Source organism: Thermobia domestica, chromosome 4, assembly GCF_964235325.1.
Source record: "Thermobia domestica chromosome 4, izTheDome1.hap1.1, whole genome shotgun sequence".
Taxonomy (NCBI): domain Eukaryota; kingdom Metazoa; phylum Arthropoda; class Insecta; order Zygentoma; family Lepismatidae; genus Thermobia; species Thermobia domestica.
The window spans coordinates 260,628,721-260,656,572 of record NC_137457.1 but is presented as its reverse complement, the minus strand read 5'-3'; the positions used below and the strand labels follow the sequence as shown (position 1 = coordinate 260,656,572).

Here is a 27,852-nt window from a genome sequence, read left to right as displayed (position 1 = left end):
ATAGCTATCATATTGGATATCTGAGGACGGAAGACAATACCGGAACTGTGCCACACCGAAATTTATACTAAAATTGACACCGCTGCTAAAAATAATATTTTGTAGTGTAGATTTCGTCCTGTATATCTAAAGCCTTACTGCTTACAATCGACATAAATGCAAATTTATCAACTTGCCTTTATTATCCCTTCATTTTGACTTGGTGTAGATATATTGTGTGAAACAACAACAAAAAATTATTTGGAAACAAAAATATCCAAATACTGGAGGAAACACTTTATTCGCGATTACTTGGATACCGCTCTGTATCTAATGCAAAGAAGCATATACTTACAAAGTGGAACATCATTTGGTAGTGAGTACTATAGCAGAAAGTAATCCGATAAGTTTTTGAATACTTAATACTTATTGAAGTGATGCATTACAAAACTATTTTTCTATTTTTTTTTATAATCCATAGAAATTCCAGTTCACCCTTACCAAACCCTTGTAACCTTGAAAAAATGATTCCGGTTCAATGTACTGTTATGCAACATCCACCCCTCGAAATATTTTATCCCCTTAACAGAATGCGGAACGAGGGTTGATTCTTTTATCTTCCTTTCTTTTTTTTTTTCTTAAGAAAAGGAAAAAATGACTTTTTTCCCTTTCTAGCTTTCTGATTGGTTGTCTCCCAGGACCAGGAAGAGAAGAAGGGGGTGTTACACTATTTTGTAAATACCGAAAAACAGGGTTGAAGGCAGGTTAGTTCCCATCTTTCGCTTCACGAGTTTGGTTGTTCCAAAACTGTCAACCTCCGTCTGAGAAGACATCAATACAGGTAAGCATTGCGAATATATATTTCAATACTGCTAAAATAGTTACTATTTGTTGAGTTTTTCCAAGTTCAATAAAAGCAAACATATGCCCATACTTATCCACGGAATTCATAATAATAATGATTATATATATATATATATATATATATATATATATATATATATACATGTGAAACTAATTTCTTTATCATATACAGTATTTTCATCGACTTGAGTTCGTCAGTTTCTTTAGGATAGCTAGAGCGCTTTCTACTAGTAAGTGTATGAGTAAAGTAGTCGATGGGGGCCGCGGAGGCTCCGTTACAGAGCGTTCACCTCTGGTGCATGCGATCCCGGGTTCAATCCCAGCTCGCACCAAGTGAACCTTGTGGTGGACAAACACCGTATGCGTGTGTTTTCTCGGATTCTCACGTTTCCTCCCACTTTGTTCATTCCACCATTTCATTCATTTTTCCTTTAGCCTAGCTGGCATAACTGTGGGACGTAAAACTCAAAGATTTCATTTCATTTCATTTCATTTCATAAAGTAGTCGAATCTAAAATCTTTAGTAGTGGAACGATTTTACTTAATGTAACTTTCCTGTAAATTATAATCAAAAGAAATGTAAATACGCACGTAACGTTAATAAAAGATATCTTCATTCTTTTGCTAAAACGGGATAACTGACAAATTATAAATCTTTCATAAGACAAAATAGGTTGACTGATGTATACATTGCTCATTTCCAAATTATGTATGGGTCATAACAACCGTAAACTTATATATATGTTACTGTAATAATGAGTTACACAAATTCTAGGAAAAATAGGAACTTTTGCCACATGTATCTCGCGGCTAGATTTGTTTTTCTAAGTTGCGTATAGAGTTATCTCCTTTTTGCCTAATGCGTTTTCTAGGCCAAATGCATGGTTATCTGATACAATAGTGCAAAGAAACTACTGGACTGCAATTGGTATTGGCAACCTGTATTTATCAACAGGGGTGCTCTTTACATAGTGACTATAAAGATACAAAAGAGCGAAATAAAAAAAAAAATCTAAACGTGAAAAGTTAAGATTGTACTACCGTGGTTAGAAGTGTATTATCTCCTTTATTTTGCATATCCTTCAACGTCAGACAACCAACCAAACATTTCTGGTTGAGCATCATTAGATGATGATGAGAGAAAAAGAAGGCTTAAGTGGTAGTGGGAGAATGTGGGAGGAAGTAAAAATAATTCAAGAAAACCCACAGACAAGATGTATATGGATTTAAAGATACAGCCCTTTAATACTTCTGAATAAGCAGAAATAGGTTTTAAATTTGTCATTGATCATTACTGATAACCATTTATTGTCATTAATCAACCGTAAATTTGGCGGTAGTACAAAAAAAAATAATAAACTACAAAAGTAATATATTTAAATTATACAATTTAGCCTGTTAGCAGAAACCCATCCATGATCCAATAAGTATACGCTTGAGACAGGTAAATGGTATATATGGTAAATACTTCAAATTTGTGGAATTGCATAATCGAACTACTTCTTCCTTGTATATTGCAATTGATTTATGCAACCTCTTGAACTGTACTAAAGACAAGCGTAAAAGTGTGGTCAAAATTGAATTGATTGTTCTCAGACGAAGAATGTAATATTTTAAGTTGAATGATGTTTGGCCACGTTTCACAGCTCTCTTCTGTATGATATATATATATATATATATATATATATATATATATATATATATATATATATATATATATATATATATATATATATATATATATATATATACATTGGCATCGGCAGCACATAATATTTGGTGGGACAGAGTGCCGGGGGACTGGGATGTATGGAATGCCTCCAGAAAATCGGTGGGGGATCCGGGGTCCTCTCAGGAAAATTTAATAAAATAGTCTTCGTACATTGCATTTTAAAGCATTTTTCACTTAAAAAACAAACAAAAACTTTAAAATTTTTGTGTTTTATTTTTACTTTTAATAGTCTAGTTTTTTTTTGGAAAATGTGGTACTAAAAGGAACACACACACTTTTCAGCTTGTTTGTTTCTTAAGCAGTAAAATTCAACTTTGTTTTACAATTTTAGTTAAATGAAACCAAGAGTATGTCAAAAACAAAACAATGATTTTATGCTAAAACAAACAAACAAAAAAGGTTTTGTGTGAGTATCTGTTTCCTTGCTTATGGCACTTTTTCTTCCTTGTCTGTCAGATTGAATTTAGCCAACCAGTAAAACACATGTATCGAGATGTACGTACAATATAACTTCCAGGTATAGTAAAACCAGTTTATGTTGGCTACCATCGGTTCCATTCGAAAGTGATTAATTTAGACAGATAGTCAATTTACAGAAAACAAAATCATTTTTGAAACAAAAGCTATTATAGATCGAAATAATATGCACTTCTATTACAGGTACTAATATTACGATGTATGAGTTAGTCTGTATTTTATAAACAATATATGGTAAGCTTTGTTTCTGGAATTGAAAAAAGGCCTGTACAATAAGTTAGGCAACCAAAACTACACTTGGGATATATGGGTTGCATAATTTACACGCACAGGTAACAACTGGAATTCCAGTTTCGAAACCAATCAAGAAAGCCAATACCGGAGTGAACACAGAACTTGCAAGCACTGGATATTCTTAATTGTAGAAGTCAAGAAACAAATCCCATACGTGAACAAGAAAATCGTAAAAGATCAAAAAAGCTAACATTTCCGTTTTTCCCCAAAATCTAGCTTTTATGGGAAAATAACCTCCATCTAATTTTTTTTTTTTTTTTTTTTTTTTGCACCTCTAGTAATCAGTGACACAATTAACACGATAAAATGATAAGATTCGACATTACAGAAAGTGTTACATTGTAGGATAAGCAGATTGTTTCTGATTGACTGAAAAGCCAATAAAAAGCTGACTTTCCCATAAAACCAAGGGTTCAATATTTGGGAACCGTTTGCAACCTGAGACAATAGAATGTTTTCGAAAGGTTGGAGGAAAGCACATACGAAATTTTATAAAAACTGATTAAGTTTTAGGAGGAACAGCCAGGCCGGTAGCCAGCCCAAAATTGTAGGGAGCCCGTTCCAACCATATTATAGTTCATTTGCAAGCCTACCGTGAAAATTTTAAGGGGGCAGGAAAAATTTCGGGGGCTCTGCCCCCTGGCCCCCCTAGACGCCCCTGGATACGAGCCTGGAAAAGACACACAAATGACGGTTGAGTTGAATGGTTGAACCTCGCTAGGCCCACTTCAACAATGGAAAATTTAATTCTTTCAAAACTTTTGAAAGTCATATCTATATTATCAGAAATTGTAACAGTTTGTTGAAAATAATACTATTCATTAACTGTACAAAGATGTGGCTCTCGTTTTTCAAAGGCATTGTAAGGAGACTTGAGTTCTTTATTTTTCATCAGTTTTCGTAATTATAAATCACTCGATCACTAGACACTGTAGACAAATCCAGGTACGTACACTGAAATTTACTTGGGGGAGAGGGTTCAAATTTCAGTTTATTAAAGACTGAGTTAAGACTTGTGCTTTATCTTCCCTAAGTCTAATATATAGTTACATTGTCAATATCATCATCATCATAATAGGAATTCTGTTATTATTGGGAAGTCACTTGTCGCCACTGAAAAGGTTCCATGCTTCATAGTCTTTCGCTAATCTCTTCGTCTTCACGTACGATTTACCTGTTTTGATATTGTCCATTAATTGTAGTCATCTTGTAGCCTCTCCCTCACTTTCCTACTACCATGCCCTCTAGCACGTCCCTCGTAATACAGTTCCTTCTTAGCCTTTGTACCATCCAGTTTCTCTTCCTTTTCCTAATAATATATAAAAATGTTAGTATTTTCTCTCCCAGCATTTCAAACACTCTCTCATTCGTTTTCTGCTCGAACCAGGTAAGTCTCTCCATTCTTCTCCAGACCTACATTTTGAAAGCTTTTAGTCATTTTTCATCGTTTTTGAGTAATTGAGTTGAGTTGATTTTGAGTTTAATGCCCCGTTCGGCAGCGAGGATACATGAGACGTTGATTCCCTGTGCTTATAGGCGTAGTTTCACAATAAACTAACATGCTCATGTTGCAGGTTTTTTTTGCTGCGAGCTGTACCTATGCTTGCTTTAATTTCAATTTTATATTTCATATCATCGATAATAATAATACCTAGGTATCGAAAACTAGTCACCTGCTTTATTTTCTCTCCTTCTATATTTGGCACCGATCCCTTCGTTCCAGTCATCATGGCTTTTATAACATAAAAATAAAATACAAAAAAGTACTGAGTAGTGCAAGGACTTTGAAAAGATAATAATTAAAAAAATAATATTTATAAAAAACATTTAAAAATACAAAAGTAACAATAAAGAGTAATTACCATGTGTAAGATAGAATACATACCAAAATAAGTATCGATTTAGTTAGTTACGATGGCCCCGCGTAGCGTAGTCGCTAATGCTGTCGCCTTCGGTGCGAGCGGTCCCGGGTTCGTTGAAGTCTGAAAAACATGAAATAAAATAGTTCATTTAACGTCTTACAATTATGTCATTTAGTCTGAGGAAGATGAAGTATTGGTAAACTGAGAACTGGGGGGGGGGAGGAAGGAGAACCCCAAGAAAATACATGAGTTGTTCACCATAAAATCACACCAGAAGAGAGTGCTGTACCATGTAGCCACTGTTCCCTCTACCCTACAGATTTGAATTTGGGCAAACGAAGAAACACAAACGAAAGGAAGTAGTACTTTTAGCCACTGGTATGGTAGTTAGCCAACAAAAATCAAACATCAGTTACCTGTAATTAGTGTTGCATAACTTACCCCTGCAATCAAAAAATAAAGAAAACTAGGTATGCAACAACTGCAAATTTGGAGCGAAGCGATTGACTTTTATTTGATTATTCATGGATTTTTTTAGTGCATCAATTATTTTTGTGAACGAACACGACATGTAACTAACTAACTAACTAACTCTATGGCCTATGGAACCCGGAGGTTCAGTGCCGCGTTCACAAAAGCTCTCCACTGACTTCTATCCTTAGCTAATTGGATCCAGTTTCTACTTTGTATTCCTATCTCTGCGAGATCCATCTTAATATTATCCTCCCATCTGCGCCTAGGTCTTCCTAATGGTCGTTTTCCTATGGGTCTACCAGTCAAGACTTTGACAGCGTTTCTACTTTCTTCCATTCTAGCTACATGACTTGCCCACCTAAGCCTCCTAGACTTGACGACCCTAACAATGTTGGGTAAACCGTATAAACTATGTAGTTCCTCGTTATGAAGCTTCCGCCATTCCCCATTCTCGTTCCTCTTGGGTCCGAATATTCTTCTCAGGATCCTGTTCTCAAATACTTTCAGTCTATGTTCTTCCCTCAGAGTAAGCGACCATGTTTCGCAACCATACAGAACAACAGGCATGATTATCGTTTTATATATTTTAAGCTTCAAATTCCTCGACAGAATTCGCGACGACAAGAGATTTTGAACCGAATAGTAACACGAATTCCCTGCTTTTAGTCGACATTTAATTTCTTCGTGAATATAATTTTCGTCTGTTAATATTGATCCTAAATATTTGAAAGTATCCACTTTATCAAAAGTATTATTTAATATTTTAACGCCTCCACAATTTGCCGTATTACGGTCCCGACGCACTTCCATGTATTTAGTTTTCTCTGCATTTACTTCTAAACCCATGTCCCTGCAAGCGTTTAATAATATCTCTGCATTTATTTCTACTGTTCTCCTATCATCCCCTATTAAATTTACATCATCAGCATATGCCATAACCTGGTGAATGCCGTTCAACTCTAGACCCTGGTTGCTATCTTTGATTTTCCTTATGGCGTATTCCAGCACAAAGTTAAATAATAATGGCGACAACGCATCTCCTTGTTTCAGGCCATTTTCGACGTGGAAGCTCGTGGACAAAAATTTTCCTACCCGGACTTTACTTTGGGATTCACTTAAACATATCTTAATTAATCTAATTAGCTTTCTCGGTATTCCAAGCTCTGTAAGAACGTTGTATAATGTTTCTCTCCTAACCGAGTCGTAAGCCTTTCTAAAATCAATAAATAGTTGATGTACCGGGGTATTGTATTCCCACTTCTTTTCGAGTATTTGGCGAATGGTAAATATTTGGTCGATAGTTGATCGATTTCGTCTAAATCCGCACTGATAATCTCCAATAATTTCATCTGCGTATGGGGTCAATCTTGCTAACAGAATATTTGAAAGGATTTTATAGGATGTTGACAGAAGAGAAATGCCTCGATAATTATTACAGTCAGTTTTGTCGCCTTTCTTGTGAATTGGAACAATGATTGACTCTTTCCACTCTTGTGGCAATTCTTCCTTGTTCCAGATAAGGAGAATGAGTTTGTGTATCTTGTTCCACAATTTTTCGCCTCCAGCTAAAATTAACTCAGCCGGAATTTCATCTACACCCGGAGATTTGTGTTTCTTTAATTTCTTTATAGCGGCTTCCACTTCTATTCGATTGGGTTCTGGAATATACGGTTCTGCGGTGTGTATCTCCTTTTCTCCACGCACATTAGTTTTTGGCTGCGTGTTCAGCAAATCGTCAAAGAAATCTTTCCATCTATTTAAGAGGCTATCCGTATCAGTGAGAACTGTTCCGTCAGATTTCTTTAATATATAAGCACGAGGTTGATAGCCTTTCTTAAATTCGCTGATCCCCTTATACATGTCCCGAATATTTTTATTTTTACTATTATCTTCAAGTTCCTTAATTTTAGCTTTCAAAAAATCCCGTTTCTTTGTTCTAAAAGTTTTGGAAGTTTCCCGCCTGATATCTGCGAAATTTTGTGTAGTTATTTCATTCGGATTCTGTAGCCACCGTAAGTTTGCCTGTTTTCTCTTCTCTACTAGTTTAATGCATTCTTGGTCGTACCATGGTTTGTTCCTACGTATTTCCGCGTGTCCCAATTTTTCTACTGCTGAACTTTTAATGCTATCTCTAATTTCAATCCAAGTATCCTCAACACTAGTGCACTCCGAGTCTTCTAAAACCGAGAATCTATTCGAAACTTCAATCTGGTATTCCTCTCTTACCTGGCTCTCTTCTAATTTCTTTAAATTAAATCTCTCCGTTTTCGGACATTGAGTGTTACCTTTATTCAACGATAATCTCTCCCGTATTATCGCTGCTACCAGGTAGTGATCAGTGTCACAATCAGCCCCTCTAAACGACCGGACGTCAATTATGCTAGATTGTCTTCTTCTATCTACTAAAACGTGATCAATTTGATTATGTGTTTTTCCGTCTGGTGATGTCCAAGTGTATTTATGAACGTCGCGATGTGGGAATTTTGTACTCTTCACGATTAGGTTTTGGGATGTTGCAAAGTTCACGAGTCTAACACCGTTGTCATTAATTTCCTTATGCAAACTTTCGTTCCCTATAATCGGTTTGAAAATATCCTCTCGTCCTACCTTCGCATTGAAATCCCCTAATAGAATCTTCATATGGTATCGCGGGAGTTGGTCAAATATCCGTTCCACTTCTTCGTAAAAACTATCTTTTATATCGTCACCCTTATCTTCAGTTGGAGCATGTACATTTAAAACAATAATATCACACCACCGTCCCTTAAGAGTAATAAAAGAAAGTCTGTCAGTAACAAATTCAACCCGTTTAATTGCTGGTAATATTCGTTTGTGAACGAAAAACCCTGTTCCTAACTGGTGATTTTTATTTCCTTCCCCGTAAAAGAACGTGAAATTTCCGGAATTCTCAGATCCATTTCCTTCCCACCTAACTTCCTGAACTCCTACTAAGTCCATCCTGTATTTCTCTAACTCACTCGTTACAGATTTTAACGCGCCTGCCCTATAAAGACTTCTAATATTCCATGTTCCAAATCTCATGTCCATTTTCTTTTGCTGATGTCGTGCCAAGTTATCAGTCCTTGTCCGAGGCTTTTGTGAATGTTTCTGAACAAGTACCTTTTTTTACAGGATGAGGGTGTTAGCCTTACCCAAACCCCCAAGCTGGAGGACCACTCCTAGTCGTCTGTCCGCGACTGCTTATTCAGTATATTCGCAGCTAACCTCTATATCTAGAGGCCTTCTCCTCGATCCGCAACCTGAGGACGCGCCATGCCGTGGTGACAGGAACCCACGTTACACGGGAACACGACATGTAAATAGTTGAATTTAGCATATCAGTAAAAAGCATAATAATTTTGAAAAATTGTATTTGCAGAATAAAACGAAGATTCTAATACTGAAAATTCTATTTTCCTTTGCGTACAATGAGAATTTGCGGGCCAAATCCTTTTCCAATGTTAAGTCTCTGGGCTTCTCGTTTTTCGGTGATTATGCTCAATGGTACGTCTGATCTGGACATGTCACTCCTTACGACACTCAGCACACGCTCCCGAATCAGCATGTCAAGTTTGATTAACAATAGTTTAGGCATCTTGAAGGAGTATCTGGATAAACGAACACCCAACTCGGGTAGAGAGAAAAGCTTCGCTGTAAAAAGCATGTCGATTCGAAAACAAGTCAAGCTAGCCAACTTCAGGATGAATATAAGATCTAGAAGTAGTGTTAGTTGTAATTACACTTTCTTAATCGTATCTAGATACAGTCTACTACGGTAAAGCAAATACATAAGAAGACAGGAAAGCAAAATATACCCTTATTCTTTTAAGGCCGTATTTTTACATACCACAGTGCCTTAACAGATCTTTTCGGTGACTCACAAGTAAAGGGTCTAAATGGATGAATCGAGTTGTGAGATGAGACATAGTGTGCCTGATAGAGAATATGAAAATATGTGTATGCGCAAAGTTATAGCGGCTGAGCGCCATAAGAAACGGAGGCGGAAGGGAGGTCAAGTTGGTGGGAAAAGGGCTATGTTATATTATTGAAATACATCAAATAAACTATTGCATCGTAAAAATAGTGAAAGATAGGCAATGGAAACAGTGGCAGTTTCACATATTGGTAAAAGAAGAATGGGCAGAGTAGATCACGAACCTCCGCCGCCATCTTGAAATCCGCCATTTTGAAATGGAAAGATACTCATGCGGCTCATGTGTTAAGAGTCTTCATCCCGGCGAAATTAAAATACCGGTAATTTTACAGTAACTATCTGATATCTTCAAATAGATAAAAGATAATCGAAATGTGGAACAAGAGCGCCCTAGACAATATTATTTTACATGAGAAAAGTTATCACGACTTACTTATCTGCTTTCGATTTCGAGCCATTTTGAAAATCGGCATTTATTTTCGCGTTCCTAAACAGCTGAAAACGGAAAGCCACTAGGTGACTTGTGATAACGGCACCTCACGCAAAATAATATTGTCTAGGGCGCTCTTGTTCCATATTTCAATTATCTTTTATCTATTTGAAGATATCACATAAATACTGTAAAATTAGCGGTATTTTAATTTCGCCGGGATGAAGACTCTTAAGACTGTGTTTTGATCAAGAATGCAATGCTGCTGTCCATTTTGCCATATCACTAACGTTGATGAATTATGACATGTTTTGTTCCTTTGGATATCATCACAATACATGCACGAAATGACCACCCCGTGAAACATAATGCGACACGATAGACACTCGAGAAAACCACCTCACCCGATAACTTATTTTCTGCTACAATTTCATTAATGTATTCGATTGTAATAGTTCACTTTTCATCCAGATATCACATGCTACGCTCGTCCCAGGTTGCTATTGCTTACGAAAGTGGAGAAAGAAAGTTGAGTAAAAAGCATAGCAAGTGATGAAAAATACTGGTTTACGTACAGTACGTAATAATTGCATTCCAATCTATCAAATTTTATTATGTTATGGTCTACATTAGTAAGTATGTCATTTAACGAAAGTTAGTTATATAAACTTCACATTGTTTTCGAGCAAGAGCAAGAAAAAAAGAGGAAGCGGTTCTTCCATACCAGAACAGTTCTCTTCAGCATTATATGAAGTAAATCGGAAGTAATGTCATAAAATATAATGTAATGATATATAACTTGGATATCAAATTTCACTGTTAGTTTTCTTGGCTTGTAGATATTTTTTTTAACTTACATGTGTTTTCGTGATAACCCAAACTTTCAAAATACGAGTAACAGTCTCCTAGATTTTCGTTCATAGCTATAAAGATGATTCTAAATCTTCCAAATAAATACAGATAATGATCACTAAAGTTCAAAATTGACTTTTCGATACCATGTTGACCCTAATTGATATATCACATGACTACCTTTCCATTACAAAAAATGTCACAGATTTCAAAATGGCGGATTTCAAGATTGCGGCGGAGGTTCTTGATCTGCTCTGCCCATTTTTCTTTTGGAAATATGTGAAACCACCACCGTTTGCATTGTCTATCTTTCACTATTTTTACGATTCAACAGTTTATTTGGTGTATTTCTAAAACATAGCATAGCCCTTCTCTTAACAACTTTGCACCCTTCCCCTCCGTTTCTTACGGTGCTCAGCCGCTATAACTTTGCACATACACATATTTTTACATCCTCTATCCACTATGTCTGATCCCGCAACTCGATTCATCCATATGAACTCTTTACTTGTCAGTGCAGAAGCATATTTGGGGGCCCCCCATCAGTGTTTACATCAATGCCAGAGTATATTTGTGGAGCCTCCAAATGAACGGATTATTTTGAAGATGAATAGTTGAAGCTTGATCACCTTAGTCATAGCAATGAGGTTTCTTGAACGAGTTGGTTCCGTGGATTTTTCTCTCGTTGGAACACCATTAGTGCAGACTGTCCTCCTTCTGGAGGGCAATAAACGAGTAACTCCATTAAAACGAAACAAGTGACCCTACCAGGTCTTTTCGATTTCAACAAAGTTGCATTATATAATAAAATTTTGAAAAATACTACAATGATATACTGATAATCGGATTCGCCGTCATTTCAACTGTGCATTGTACGTACAATCCGAGCAGTTTTTAATCGTTTTAATATTTAAATAAATATCACTTTTTACTTTCTGAATATAACTCGTATTTTAACATAATGTGCTCAAACAGACAAGTTTGCCACTAATCTGCAATTTTATAAAGTACAAATCTCGCACATTCAAAATGAATAACAGGGTAATTTAAATATTCAGTAATATAATATAAATAAAATATAAAGAGTTCGTTTGTGTGTCCGTCTGTCTGTGTGTCTGTGTGCGGCCTGGAGACCAAACGAGTAGACCGAGAGTTACCAAATTTTGGTTACGGGTACCTTGGTCCAGGCCCCAGACCAAAGCGATGCATTTTTTAAAAAATTCAAACCAAGGGGTCTCAGGGAGGAAGGCGGGGAGGGGGCGTTTACCGGGACATGTAAAAATAGTAGTACAGGACCGATACTAGTGTCAAATCCATAGTTTCCGCAGTCGCTGAGATGAATGGTGATACTCCCACAGGCGTTGATTCCAAATACAGCCCCCATCGTCTGAGGGCCAGAAGTGTTTTTTTTTTTAATTCGAGCGAGGAGGTCTCAGGGGGTTTACCAGGGTGTGTAAATGTAGTGGAAAATTACCGATATTTTTTTCCTTTCGTTGTTCAGCTTGTTTACATAGATATTTTATTTGACCCATGAGAAGAATGGGTATTTCTGGTAGTAAGTTACATAAGCTTCAAATAGTGGGTGTGGGTCCGTTTCGTCCGGGGACTACGGTGCCTTGCACACTCTGCATACATACATATGTATACGCACACTAACTCCATTCCGAAAAGCCAGCGTATTTTCATATTTAGATCATATAGCTTTTAGAAAAATGGAAATTATTATGCTACAAAAACAAATATTTCTCTCTCTCTCTCCTTTTTTTTTTTAAAAAAAAAATAATTTTTAGAAGGTAATATCATAGGACTTACTTTTCACTAGAGGAACATTTCTGCAAATAGCTGATTAAATGTCTAACATATTACAAAATATTTTTGCAAAATATTATTAAACTATTGTTTGACCTTGTAAATAAGATACACACATTTAATAAATAAAAGGTATGAACCGCCACACTAAATTTTCTCTCACACATACTTCTTACATTGAATCATATTATACTGAAAATAACATAAAAAATAAAACGCTTACTAGCGAAATACAAACAAAAATAATAAAGACTTTCGGAAAACTTTCTCGACCACCCCCAACCACCTCCAAGAGAAAATTATCCCTTGTGGATTATTTCATGAGAATTATTGATATCATATTGTAGTTTTCTTAATGGAGCATTTATTTATTAAATATGAACAGGGTTCTGCCTGCCCTGTATATACAGTCTGGGTTCTGCCTGCACCCCAATTTTTACCTTTTGGATTCGCCACTGTAATGAAATATGAACAGAATTACGTAACTAATTTTGGAGAAAAGCGTCCGGGAAGAACTCACCCGTGAAAGTACACTATCCTTTGTGAATTTTTTAATGAGAAAAAGATTTGAAATATATTGTGGGTTTCGTAATGAAGCATTTATCTACGAAATATGAACAAAATTGACTGAATCACGAGAAGATCGTCCAGGAGAAACTCAAGCCCTCAAGAGTAAACTACCCATTTTGGGCTTTTTCAAAGCAAACGATTTATACCACACTATGGGGTTGTTAATGAAATATTGATGTAGGAAATATAAACAAAATCGTTAGAGTCATTCTAGAGAAAATAGCAATTTTTGATTTGTATATACTTTTCAGTAAACTACCCTTAATTTTAGGGAGTAGAAGGAAAACTCAATAAAGTTTTTTGGGGGGAATCTTATAAAAACCTTAAGTTTAAATTTTAGTGCGGATATGTTCAACGGTACGGCTTGCTTCAGCCGAGTGAAATGATTTACATCGGGACAGACGGACATCATTTTTCGGGCTTCTAGCTATCAAGAAATGTGAAAATTCATTGAAATTTCGAATTCGATTTTTTCACGATCACAATACTTCCTTTGCTCTTATCTTTGCTTCAAAGTAAAGAAAACAATAATAATAATAATAAAACAAGAATTTTAGGGTTGATAAAGAAATAGATCAAAAGATTGCGAACTTGGCCAATAATTAGTTTTTGGACCAGGGGCTACAAAATTTTTGAATGGCCCCTAAATCGAGTTTTTGTATTTTTTATGGGATAAGGACATCATATTGAGTTAAGTGATAGTCTGGGTTTAGCTACACCGTGTGTAGTTCTCCAGATATAAGGCATACAAACAAATTTTTGATTGAAATATATTGGATCTTGAATCAGGGGCCACAACATTTTTGAACGACCCCTAAATCAAGTTTTTGTATTTTCTACAGAATAAGCACATCATACTGAGTTAAGTGATAGTTTTGGTTTGGCTACACTATTATGTAGTTCTCCAGATATAAGGCATACAAGAAAATTTTTGATTGAAATATTTGGATCGTTTAATCCAAAAACGAAATCAATACTACAACATCTTCATCAGACACAAGAATGCTCCTATCGTCAGATATTCTTCTTTGTCTGATAAAGGTATTGTTATATTATCGAAACGTTGCGATGTATGCTTTTTTGCGGGGTAATTGAGTGTATACTGTTCACAATTTTATCAATTTAATATTGAACTGTTAATAAGTAAAGAGTTGGAGTTAAAAGTATGAGCGTTAATAACAATAATTTTGAAATTTTATATTGCATTACAGTTTGTTACAGAAAACCCTAAAAGGGGCTGCGGTGGCTCAGTGGTAGAGCGTTCACCTCTGGTGCATTGGGTCCCGGGTTCAAACCCTGTTCCCACCAAGTGAACTTCGTGATGGCCAAACAACGTGTGCGTGGGTTTCCTCGGGGTTCTCCCGTTTCCTCCCACTTTCTTCATTCCACCATATCATTCATTTCTCATCATCATCGTCTCCTTTATCCTAGCTGGCACAATGGTGGGACGTAAAACTCAAAGATTTCATTTCATTTTCAAAATCCTAAAAATGAGATGCAAATGAAATACTGTATCGTAAATTGCGATGCATCTATAATCATAATTTATTACCGAAGTGGGCTATTTTTCTATAACAGAAGTCGCCTATCATTGTCTTTCTTACATGACAGAACGGTTCTCTTTCGATCCTACATACAGTTAAATCTCAGTGTTGAATTCCCTCGAAAACCCGACCTTTGCCTTTAGGATTTTTGTTAGTTTCTCAAGAATACAGTATAATCTACTACTGACTACATACCAAATTATTGTTATGTGGAACAGACAACAGAGACCATATCTTCTTCAACACTTTATTTTATCTGTAAAGAAAGTGATTCACTAGGCTCCCGAAATCCAAGATTACTAGCCATAACGTGCGACTCTCCTCTGTCCTCCTATATTTCCAAAATCGTTTCATAAGATTGGCCCCGAAATACTGTATAATTCGTTATGTTGTTCTCTCTTGTTGTGAAATGTGGGGGCACTCGGTCGAAAAAGTGTAAGAAGCTTTATCAGGCCAGCCAACCTGAATGAGATTTTCTTCGATTTCACTCATTTACACCAGGCAAATGCCGGGATGGTACCTAACTTATAGATCCCAGATCGCTTCCTTCCTTCCCGAATCCTATCTTCCTTTACTTTCCCCGAATAGTGTGCTCGACGAGGAACGTCATCCCTCATACCTGACGGGTTAAATGACCATAAATGCCGAAAGCCCAGAACTCGAAATCCTTAAATCCTATCCTGAAATGACGAGAGAATATTGATGTCTGGTTTGAAACGTTTAAAAATTGAAATGCTAACTGGATCCAAGTAGCAATTGGTTACAATGTGAGTTAGAAAATATATACTTGTATTAAATTATTTTTTGGTCGTAAAAATAGGAGTTCTCTTCCTGAACTGAATAATTCCAATTCTGAGTTTTTTGAATCATTGCGAATTCAAATCTTGATAGGCGGGGGCCGCGGTGGCTCAGTGGTAGAGCGTTCACCTCTGGTGCTTGGGGTCGCAGCCCCCACCAAGTGAACTTTGTGGTGGACAAACACCGTGTGCGTGGGTTTTCTCGGGGTTCTTCCGTTTCCTCCCACTTTCTTCATTCCACCATTTCATTTATTACTCATCATCATCTTCTCCTTTAGCCTAACCGGCATAATCGTGGGACGTAAAACTCAAAGATTTCATTTCACTTTCAAATCTTGATAGAAGGCTTCAAACAGACACATTCAAAACAAGCTGACAGCTTAGATAAATTGAAGAATGTCAAAATTACAATATCTTAAAGTAATTGTTATTACTTTTTCCTTATTACCGTACTGTTTTTTGTGATATACAAAAATATTTATTATTTCATCTCTAAGTAAAAGAATAAAAAAGTAAATACATAAATAATGGTTTCTTTTGGTACCCAAGATGCGATACAAAACCTAAATTGCAATGGAAATTTAAATTTGTCTCACAGTGTGATATGCAAAAGGCAAAATCTAAAAAGAAAGAAAAGAAAAACACTGAATATATATAATTGCCTTGTACCTTGATTTAACACTGCAACGAAGACAGGAAACGAAAGATGGGCAAATAATGCCTGTGGCAGTGTTGATAGTTTGAGTAGCTGCCATTCAGGTCAACTAATCTTGAGTTGTCCGTCTGCTTACTTTGTGCGAGGTTTTGTTAAGGTATCAATGTTTTTCTTGTTTGAAAGAATGCTCCAAATGCTTTTATAAACCTGAAAATGTAGCATCTTATGAAACAAAAACTGTGATTCGATTTCTAATTGCAAGGGATGTACTGCCATGTAATATTTATAGTTAACTCAAAGTGGTTTTCTGAGAGAATATTATACTCCACGACGATACCAGACCTGATTCTTTGAGTGCGAAACTTTTACCATTCACTCTACATCCCGGACCTGTCTCCTTTCAATTTTCAGCTTTTTTCATAGACTTGCTGAAAGGAAGACGTTTTCAAAGTGGTGAAGGCCTGAAAGAAGTTATGACTAAGGACATTTGAGACAAGGATAGAGAAACTGGTACGCGATATGACAAATGTTTGAATTTATATGGTGACTGTGGAAAAGTAATGTAACTTATGTTGTAAATAAAAACAATCTGCAGGTTATTTTTTTTTTTTATAAGTAGAATACGAGTACTACTTTTTGGATAACCCTCGTATTTGGTTGGCGTTGTTTAAAAGTTGTAAATATCACAGATGTATACTTTTGTTTTCTTCGTGTTGATACAATCACCCATACTTTGGTTTTCATTGCAGGTAACAAAATGATGTTGAAATTGGTATCTTTTGTCACTATTCTTGTGATAACTATTGCGTCAGCAAGCGCAGATAACCAAGATGTCCAGAACGCTGATGACCGTTTCGGGTCTACGGTGCTTACTCCAGAATTTGGTGGAAAATTGATCAAAATTTTAATAGAAGGAGGTGGCTTCGTTTTGGCAGTTATATTCATCAGTATCATCGTATCATTGATCTTGCCAATATTCAATAATAAGTTCTGCTATCTATTTGGCACCTGTGAACAACCCACCGCTTACGACTACTCAACTTACAATCAAGGAGGAGCATATGCTACCAATCCTGTCTACCACAAGAGGTAAGTAATCGAATTGGGTTAAATTACAAAGTTAGGTGCTCCGTTTCTAGCAAAATTTTGAATATTTACTGACATGAAATTGATAATTATCTCATTTGTGTACGTAATAACATGTAAAGAGAGCGGCAGTTGTGTTTAGTTTGTTTTATAAACGGTTATAAACATGTAACTATTTGGCAAGCGCAGGGAACTACTTCGCGCAAGGTTACATCATAATTGGCTTGTGGAAAATTGACGAGCATTTGTATTCTGAACATGGCTGCAGGTGTACAGAGACGCTCCAGTTGGTATCCTTACACAGAGACGAGAAATTACAGTCTATTAATTTTAACAAAATGGACCCAAACTTCTCTAACCTTAGTCTAACCCGACCCTACCCTACCCTACCTATCCCTATCTTACTCTATCCTACCCTACCCCACCCTACCCTTTTAAAGCATTCTTAAAAATTGATGTTTTTTCTTCTTTTTGTTTTTTTAGGTGTTTGGTTTGATATTAATTTGCAATTTAAACATCATATAAACATAATAACTAACCAAGCTTTTAAAATGCTGGGTTTTATTAAGAGGTCAAGTTGTTATTTTAAAAATCAAGGGACTATTTTATCGTTGTATAATGCATTTGTTCAATCGAAACTAGAATATGCGTCTATTGTTTGGGATCCATTTTATCAGTGTAGGAAACAGCAAATAGAGAAAGTTCAAAATAACTTACTGAGATATACTGCGTATAAAATATATGGTATTCAAACTCGTTATGTTCCTTATGATGAACTTTTAAAAAAATCAAATTATTGTCACTTGAAAATAGGAGATTTATACAGCGAGTACTATATCTTAAAAAAAAATTAATCGATAACAAGGAAGATAACGTATTCTTATTAAGTATATTACCATTTTATTGTCCTCGGCAAAATCTGAGAGGTAGACATGTTTTTTATATGCCTGAAATGTGAACAGGAATTCACCACTGTGTAAATTATGATACAAGCAACAAAATTGAGTCTATAGGATTGGATTTATTTCAGTATGAATTTAAGATTTTTTAAACGAAAGTGTTTTCAATTACTAAATGATAAATTATAGAATATTTTTGTACAGCATATGTAAAGAGAAAAAGATTTATAGTACTATTTCGTGTTACCAATGCTAGTTCCATATTTGGAGTTGGGTTGCATATCCTTTGATAATAATTTATAAACTTTGTACTTTGTAATTGCCTTTGGGTGTAAAGTACAAATAAACTAATTATTATTATTATTGTGGTGGATACATTAATAAAACTCAAATAAAACAGCCTCAACTAAACCCTCGTTTCAAAAAATCCCACAATTCAACATCTAAATCTCTATATTTTTAATAATTATAATCTCTACACTTCCATACCAAAACTAAAATACCTCAACAGCAACCAGGTTAGTAGTTTCTCTTAAAATATCTAAAATAAGCAATTGTTAACAAAACCAAACAATCTTTAGCTTCAACTAAAGTCAATTAAAATAACTTAAATTTAAATTATAAATCCAATACTCTATAAATAAAATAAAAAAATAACTAATAGCCACACTGCCCATGCAAAGCATTAAGCCGTTTATTAATTTAATTATTATAAAAATCAAAAATAAATTATTTAACAATATATGTTAAGTATAATTATTTAACTGGTTATCTAATTCACTATCATCAAACCCAAATTAACCAAATTACGGTAATATTAGCATCAAATAATTAACCACGATTATAAATCATTAACACCAAACCAAACAACACATTATTATTATTATTATTATTATTATTATTATTATTATTATTATTATTATTATTATTAAATTTTCCTAGCTGTTATTATGCTTTTTGTCGAAAATCAGGTGGATGACCAACGTCGGAATAAATGCCATTGGATTTATTTCTTAACAATGTTTTATGGAGATACTTGTAGGAAAATGATTATATATAACGCATGGAGTAGTATGTCTAATCTATTGGGTTGAGAAATAAGTCCATAGCGTTTTTATTAAAGACTTTTTTGGAACAAAACCTAATAATTATAACAATACATTAATCATGAATGTATTCGCCATTGATGTTTACAACCTGCTCCCACCTCTCGGCCAACTCATTGATTCCGTTCTGCCGAAATTCGTCCGGCCTGATATTCGTCCGGCCGGGAGGTATAAATAAAACTTAATAACTCCTGAACCAACTGACCGATCTCGATCAACAGATCAACATAGATGAGGTTCGGGCCTGGAATGTTTTGAAAATATTTTTACTTTGACGGTAGAACCTAGAAGACCTATATATAAAAATAAATAAAACGTAACTCTTGAACCATCCAACCGATCTTGATGAAATTTTCAACGGCATAGTTTTTGTCATTTAACTTTGACGGTGCAACGTAGGGGAAGGGGAGGTGGAGATATATGTAACAAAAAAAAAATTAAAAATAAAGTGACTCTCTTTGTGATTGCATCACTCTTGAACCACCCGACCGATGTCGATCAAATTTTCAATATAGATGAGGTTCGGGCCTGGGATGATATTTGTCTATTCATTTTGACGATAGAACTTAGGGGAGGAGAGTTAAAAATAAATAAAACTTAATAACTTTTGAACCAAACAATCAATCTCGATCAAGTGTTTTACATAGAGTCCGGTTTAACATAAAGATTTTTTTTATCATTTTACTTTGATGGTAGAACTTAGGGGAGGGGATAGGTGGAGATATATAAAAATAAATAAAACTTAATAACTCTTGAACCACCGAACCACTGATCTGGATCAAATTTTACAACCTAGATGAAGTTTAAACCTAAGATGGATTTTATCACTTGACGGTGCAATTTAAAGGTGGGGAAGGGAGAGACATTTAAAAATGATCGAAAATTACCGATATTAATGTCGAATCCATAGTTCTCTTGGTCTCTGAGATGAACAGTGACATTTCTAATGCCGTTTAAATCCAAATTCAGCCCCGCAACTTGGGTGAGGGGGAAAATATATAAAAATGATCGAAATAACGAATATCAGTGTCGAATTCCTAGTTTTCTTGTTCGCTGAGATGAACAATGACACTTTCAATGCCGTGCCCCGGAAAATGGTGAGGGGAGGGAAATATATAAAAATAATAAAAAATGACCGATATCAAAGAGCGCTTTAGTGATAGTAAAAAGTGACTGACTAACGAAACATATTACCAATTTTTCTTAATTTTACCCAACGAAGCGAGTAATTGATGCTAGTTGTATTCTATTTCCTAAATTCCATATAAGGGTAGTTCTTCCCACGTATGGCCTACTCCAAACTAATCCTTACATAATAACAAGTCAACTTAATTTAAGATACAAGTTCCAATCCAAGAAAGAACATAACTGGTTCCAAATATACTCACCTATCCATCTCTATCCCACAGGTCACATACCCTAACTCAGGGTTTCTCAACCTGGGAGTATCGAAGATAAGGGAAAGATATGAATATAATTAGAATCTAATATCGGAAAATATTTTGAAATATTATTTGGAAATTTTGTTCTGATAGGCATATTTTTATTTTTATACATACTGTTAAGAACGACAAAAAATAGAATTACTAAATATTTTCAACAAGTGCAGAGTTGCTTTAAAAAAATCAATTTAAATGAAAGAGATACGATATGAAACTAATGGGAACTGCATATTGAAATACCAAAAGAATACAAATGCAGCAAAACCTACATATTGAAATATAATTAAAATTGAAAGCTCATGTGATATCTGAGCATGATGTGATTTCACTAGTGCATCAATGTCCGGTTCAATCTTTTAATTGTGACGCACATTTTCATGTCATTTAAAATACGCAATAACTTTTTTTTTTTTAAGAACTGTCATAGAGAACATAGAGAGATGATATTTTGCGATTTTTTTTCTTAAATTTTGAGCCCTCTATTTTGAGCACGTGTCTTCGTAAAACAACATATCGTTGAACATTTTAACAGAACTTAAACAAAACATGCGGGAAAAATATATCTACTCAAGGAAATTATATATGCATAGATATGTTATAAGAATTGTTTAATGAGTATAATAATAAAGTACATAGAACAATTGGTATAACGCCTACAGAAGTTAAAAAAAAGTAATTGTTCTTTCTGGCAATGCCCTGGAGCATTCTCGACTGATTTAAATATAAATTTTCGTTACATTTCTTCAGGAAATATGTTTTGGATACTATCTAGTAATTAGTAGTTTCAAGCTATATAGACACGTTTAAAATCAATTTTACAGTGCTAACACTCAAGCTATTAAACTTGTCTGTCCATTGGACATTTACTACGATATATCAAAAAGGTTTTTTTTTTTTTTTTTTTTTTTGTCTGACACTGATATATCGCACCAGTGGTAGCAATATGCCGTTCATCGCATACACTGTTATTATAAAATGAATCTGTTTTAACTGTCCAGCTGGGTCAGTTTGTTGTAGGCAGTCATTTGCATTAGTCGCGGTGCATTGAGCTCACATACTATATGACAATTCTATAGTCCAAACAGCCGTTGTTGCCAACGTCTCAGTGATGAATTTGGACTAGGCCGGATACTGAATCTCCTTGAAGCCACTAAACTCTTAAAATATTTTTATTTATGTAATGTGAACGTTTTTCATCTTGGTTAAAAATGAATTTCTCATGTTTGATCATGGTCCATGGGTCGTAGGTCACTAAAGCATTCGGTAGGTCACCTGCTTCGAAAATACCAGTATTTTTTTTTCTTTGTTAAATTACAGGCAAAAGTAAAAATGGAGCTTATAAATGAGAATATAACCTTTCTCTGAAATTGCAGGCGAAAGTAAAGGTGCACTTTTGCGAATATTTTCTTGTTAAATTGCAGACAAAAGTAATTCTTATACACTCGAATATTTTCTTGTGAAATTGCATTCTAAAAGTAAAGATGCTGTTTATACCTAGGATGTTATAATATAGAGGATCTGCCGATACGTATCTTCATCCTATGAACTCAGTGAAGCCAAAAAATAACCGAGCATTGTCTGAGTTGACACGTGTGATTGGCTACTCTCGTTTCCGCCATAATGGTTGGCTCGAAACATTGCGATTTTATTGGCGTGGAGCAGGCAGAGTGAGTGTGGTGAAACTATGACGTATGGCTTCACGATTTTGTTATATGGTCAGATCCTCTATTTAATAACATTCTTTGTTTATACACTCGATAATAGATATAAATTAAAACCTCAGTTGAAAAGTAATTTGATATTTTATTTTTCAGATCAATGGATAATATGAAGACAGTATTAGACTGGATTACTACAGCATATGATAAGTATAATCCCAAGAAAGAGAACGCAACAAAATCATGAATTTAATGAATGTTCATTTTGTATATGTGACAACTACAAGTATTTATAGTACCTTTTTGTGTTATTTAATTCAATATTACACTTGACTGGATAAAATGTTACCTATATTACCTAATCTAATAATATTATTTATATTGTAATTAATTGATACTTAATAATTGTAATCATATGAGTGGGTTGATATACAAGGTGTTTCAAAAAGGATGGCTTGATTTTAAAAATCCATATGTATTGATAATAACACACTGCAAATATGATAAATTGCAAAATTTTCAAGTTTTCGCTATGCAATTTTCGCAGACTCCGGCGAGTAGGCTTTCACGGACTCCGTTCAAACGTTTGCCGAATTTTTTCCACCATTTCATCGGAAATGCGAGGCCGATCTGGACTTTTACCTTTGCACAAGCATCATGTCTCTGGCGATACCAATGATAAAATGTTTTTGGGTGCAGGCGAATCAATGCCAAACGCCGACGACAAGAATGCTGAACCGAAATCATTGACTCAGTCTTTGTAAACTGCAGTACACAAAACGCCTTCTGTTGAGCGAACGCCATCTTGCTTCTGACTGACTGCAAACTGAGAAAACGCATTGACGGCAATTTTCTGAAACTCTAGGCCACGCCCATTCAAATAACACTCATTTTCTTGCTGGCACGTCCCTGTTCCGTAATTATTACTGTCCAAAATGAGGTAATTCTTTTTGAAACACGGTGTGTACATATGATTAATTTTCTGTCAGGAATTTATAATGTGTTTCACCAGACAGAGCTCCGAAAGGAAGAATCATATTTCATTCTGATGCTTTTTTTTTTTAGTTACCAAGTGTTTTGTGGTTACAGCTATTACAGAAATGCATTAGCTTACAAATGAATTTGAATTATCGGTCTGAAAATCATATGAGTTACGAATCTACATTACAAAACAAAACATTTGCCTGCCACGTATATATATATACCCATGTCAACCCACAAGCCAAGTTTAACTAAAAGTAGTGTGATTGTGTTGTAATTAGTTTATAGGTAATTATTGATTTCGTATTAGCGTTGAAAAAGTACAAAGTTTAAAAGTTGGTTTACCATTCCATTTCGTGTGGAATAAGAGAAATAGAAATGTTATTAAAGAGTAAAACATTATTCGTTTTTATCTATTGTAAACTATTTTTAAAAAGTATGATCTCCAACTATTATTTTGTGTTAATACATTTTGTATTGCTCTCTAGTATTATTTGTATCCAGTAAATGACATTTCGAAAGGATTGATTTGTCCTTGCACTTTTTTTTGTATTATTGAACTTTAAATATGAATTCTCACAATTCAAAACATGTCTGTATAAGCAAACAAGTAAATGTAAGATTATTTTTTTTAATCTCTCGAGATACGTATACGAGGCCCACTTAACAATATTATGAAATGATTTTATTGCGATATTGGTTTAGAGAATGTAGTTCCTCGTAGATATAGATTCATCTCAGAATCCCAAATATTGTAAACATATCCCGAGATACACAAACAGACAATCAACATGTCATTCGTTTGTGACAACGATGTAAAACAAAAAAGAATGGTTTTAATTTTGTCTGTTGAGAAGTTTTTAAAAGTGGTCTACATCAATAGAGACGGAAGAAAACTCTACATTGTGTGTTAGTGCTAAATTTAACACACCAATTATATCTGAAGTTCCATACATATCATAAATAGTATATCACAAATTTCTTGCACCCTTACTGTTACTGAAGGTGCTCAAAGTAGCTACTCATGGCGGTTAAATACATAACAAAAGGGCGAAGAAACCGGACTTGCAGCTATATGACTGCAGCGTTGCCAGGCGGGAAATCCAAAATATCTGTATATCTATGGTAAAACATCTATAAAAAATCTTATTTGTACTCAAACATCTGGATAAATATATGTAATGATTATTTATATTTATATCCGCTTTGTGCCAGTTCTTCAACGCACTAAGTATATTAAAAGGCAATGCCAAAACTGAACAAACGAAATGATTTCTTCTTGCAGCATTCAGTGCCACCACAAATTTGAATAGTTGGGTTTTTGTCAACAAGATAGTTTAACCTTATCGGGTCGTTTGTCCACATTTAATTTTAGTCACTCCAGTCCGATGTCAACTCATGCTTGACATCCTTTTGCCAGTAGATTTCGTCCAATGTCAAGTTTTAGTTGCTTGATTTTTGTGCTACTACATTTAGTGGACAATAATTAAACCATTATTTTCACACCAATTCTAATAGCGTTAACGTAGTAGGTTTTAACTTTGAAGAGTAGATCGTTATGTACTAACGCTGTAATTTGGCAAATTCTTTTAGATCTTTTCAGACAAACTTGGGAAATATAAGAGGACCACAAGGCTTAAAGTCATATGATTGTTGTTACATAGTGTACGGTAATATAAATACAAAATATCTGTAGATTATACCACAAATTCTTGTTTTCCGTATTGCTTTAAAAAAAAATTGAAAATCCACAGATAAATCTGTAGACATGATCACTGTGCACATCACAATAATAGTACCATACGTCTTACATTTGTCACAAGGCCATGTCACAGTTGTCAAACGCATAGGACACTATAAGTTATTTCAAACTCACGTCTTCACTGATGTGAATTTTTTAAACTTGCAATACGACTTTAAATTGAACTTCCACTCCTCAAATGTCAAGCGGACACCGGCCATTTTCTTTCACCGGTCATACCTCATACGTCACATGTTACAGTCAGTCGTGAGACTACGGACATATGTTGAGACGAAATACCGTACCACATACTATAATGTTAATCGAGTTCAACTTCCGAAAATAATTCACAAGTTTTTAAATTGTGTACTTACATTTGTTGACGGATTTTGTATTTATATTGTGAGATTATTTAGGAAGAATCAAAATCTTGATAGAATAAATTTTGTTATCTCAGAATTTCGTGACTGAAGAAAGTAACTGGGGTTCAGGGATCTCGAGATTACAGTCTCTAATCATTCAATATTATAATCATTAGTAAATTATATATTTAAGACAAAGTATATATGAAACATTTTTATTGGTCGTTTAGTAGAGCCTTTCCACAACACGTGTGTCAATGACACATTTTTTTCTACCATCGAATATTTAATAGTAAGTTTTAAAAAGTGGGAATATATTTATATCGAGAACCTAACCTAAGTGTGTCACAATGTTGTAGGTGTTAAGAAATGTGTGTCGTGATTTAAAAAACAAGAGCTTGGGAACCAATAATTTAGTTGGTATATTCGTGTACATAGAGACAAAGGTGAAAGTAATACTAACATGTTCTTTTTACTAAATACTAACATATTATTTTATTTATTCAAAATATGTATTAATTTTAGTTAATTTAATTCTACACTGTATTTAATAATTTGATTTGGAAATTTGGTTAGTTGTGATTCAACTGTAGTTTTGTGAGATGATAAATCCTAGTTTCTATAATATTTTTAACTTTTGAAAAATTTAGGCAAAAGTCACGTTGAAACTGCGATTTCAGATTTTCGAAGAAAAACTTTGACACTTTATCACTAATTTATTATAAGTAGTCTGTGTATTACTGTTAGAAACGAGTGTGTCACTGTTAGAAGTATATGAGTTACTGTTAGGAATATATGTGTGACACCACTAGAAGATAACCAACAATTGATACAATCTGCTACTTAAAAATCGCCATAAATTTATGTTGTATAGATTTTCTCGAAATTCGCGCATGAGAATTTACCCTAAAACAAGTCATTTTGTTCAGCTAGATGTCAGGTATAAATTGCAGGGCCGCAACTAGTGGGAGGAAGTGGGGCACGTACCTCAGGCATGTGTTTCGAGAGGCGATGAAAAGGGCATTATATATATATATATATATATATATATATATATATATATATATATTGGAGGAACGCTGAATTTCGTGTTTGCCTCTGATAACAAGGAAAAAAAAACTAGTTGAGGGCCTAACCAAGTGGCTTATAAGTCCAAAATTGAAATTTTCCAGGAGATAAATTTGAAGTTGAAATATATCATGCACAATTCATATATTTTTTTTTTTGTTACTTTGGAAACCAAAACCATAATTATGTACCTTATTGTCTTATAAATTACAGTTTACAAAAATACTTTTCTTTTAAAGTGTCCATTATATAGAAGTAAATGTAGGCATTAATCTATTTATCCATTTGTTGGGACTTAGACCACTTGACAATATTATAGTTTAAAACAAGATGAATCGTGTTTTTGGCCTAATGTCTTATTAATTATATTGCTTATTGTCGTCTTCCTGGTATCATCATCAAAAGTATAATGAGGATATAGAGTATTAATTACCGATCAGCTACAGGATCAGTTTAGTTTAATTTCAAAGGTGACATCATTACGACACAGTATCAAGTTTTTTAGAATTACAGAAAAGTAAAACTAATTTCTCTCCCGCTCTCTTCTTCTTTTTCGTTTTTTCGAAAACTAGACATGAACGTTCTCACTAATTTGAATTCATAAAATTTTATTCATTGCAATGAGAAATGTCAATTGCTACATGTCTCATATTAAATTATTCCATAATAAATTATTGGATTCTGGATAATTAAATTATGAAATTTATAGTCGCTCGAGAAACATTTTCTAGTATAGTCAAAATGACTTAAGCTTAGAGTTGTCCCTCCAGTTTCAAACCTACAAAAAAACAGTAAAAACATCAAAACGTGCAATTTCACTATATTTATCCATATTATAAGTATAAGTAATAGTAGTAGTAGTAGCAGTGGCGTATTTAGGGGGGACTTCTGGGCTTAAGCCCCCCCAGAAATCTTTCTTAATATAGTAAAGTATATGAAACATCTCGCTGAATTTTCACATTTTCAGGCAAAGCCCCCCAGAAACAAAATCGTAAATACGCCACTGAGTAGTAGGAACGGGTTAGAAGTCCCGCAAGGGTTGGTTGGGTTCTTTTCTCAACATAAAATGGACATGCTGCTGAATCATCGAAATCTCCTGAGTCTTGCAAGTAGTACCAACTTCCAATATATCTTCTCGTATTAAACATAACTTTACTGCCAAACTTACACGCCTAAACATCACATAAGAACTCCAAATCATCATTTCTTACCTCATTTTTCCTGTAAATGTTGCTA

The 27,852-nt window shown here is 34.6% G+C and overlaps 1 protein-coding gene across 1 annotated transcript; it reads left to right on the top strand.

Moving 5' to 3' along the window:
• Nucleotides 1-672: 672 nt before the first annotated feature.
• LOC145684030 (uncharacterized) lies at nucleotides 673-27,852 on the top strand. The gene is made up of 3 exons (XM_081755846.1): nucleotides 673-820; nucleotides 17,023-17,362; nucleotides 22,621-27,852. Exons 2-3 carry the CDS (start codon nucleotides 17,031-17,033, stop codon nucleotides 22,709-22,711), a joined length of 423 nt encoding a protein of 140 aa, XP_081611972.1. The 5' UTR covers nucleotides 673-820; nucleotides 17,023-17,030; the 3' UTR covers nucleotides 22,712-27,852.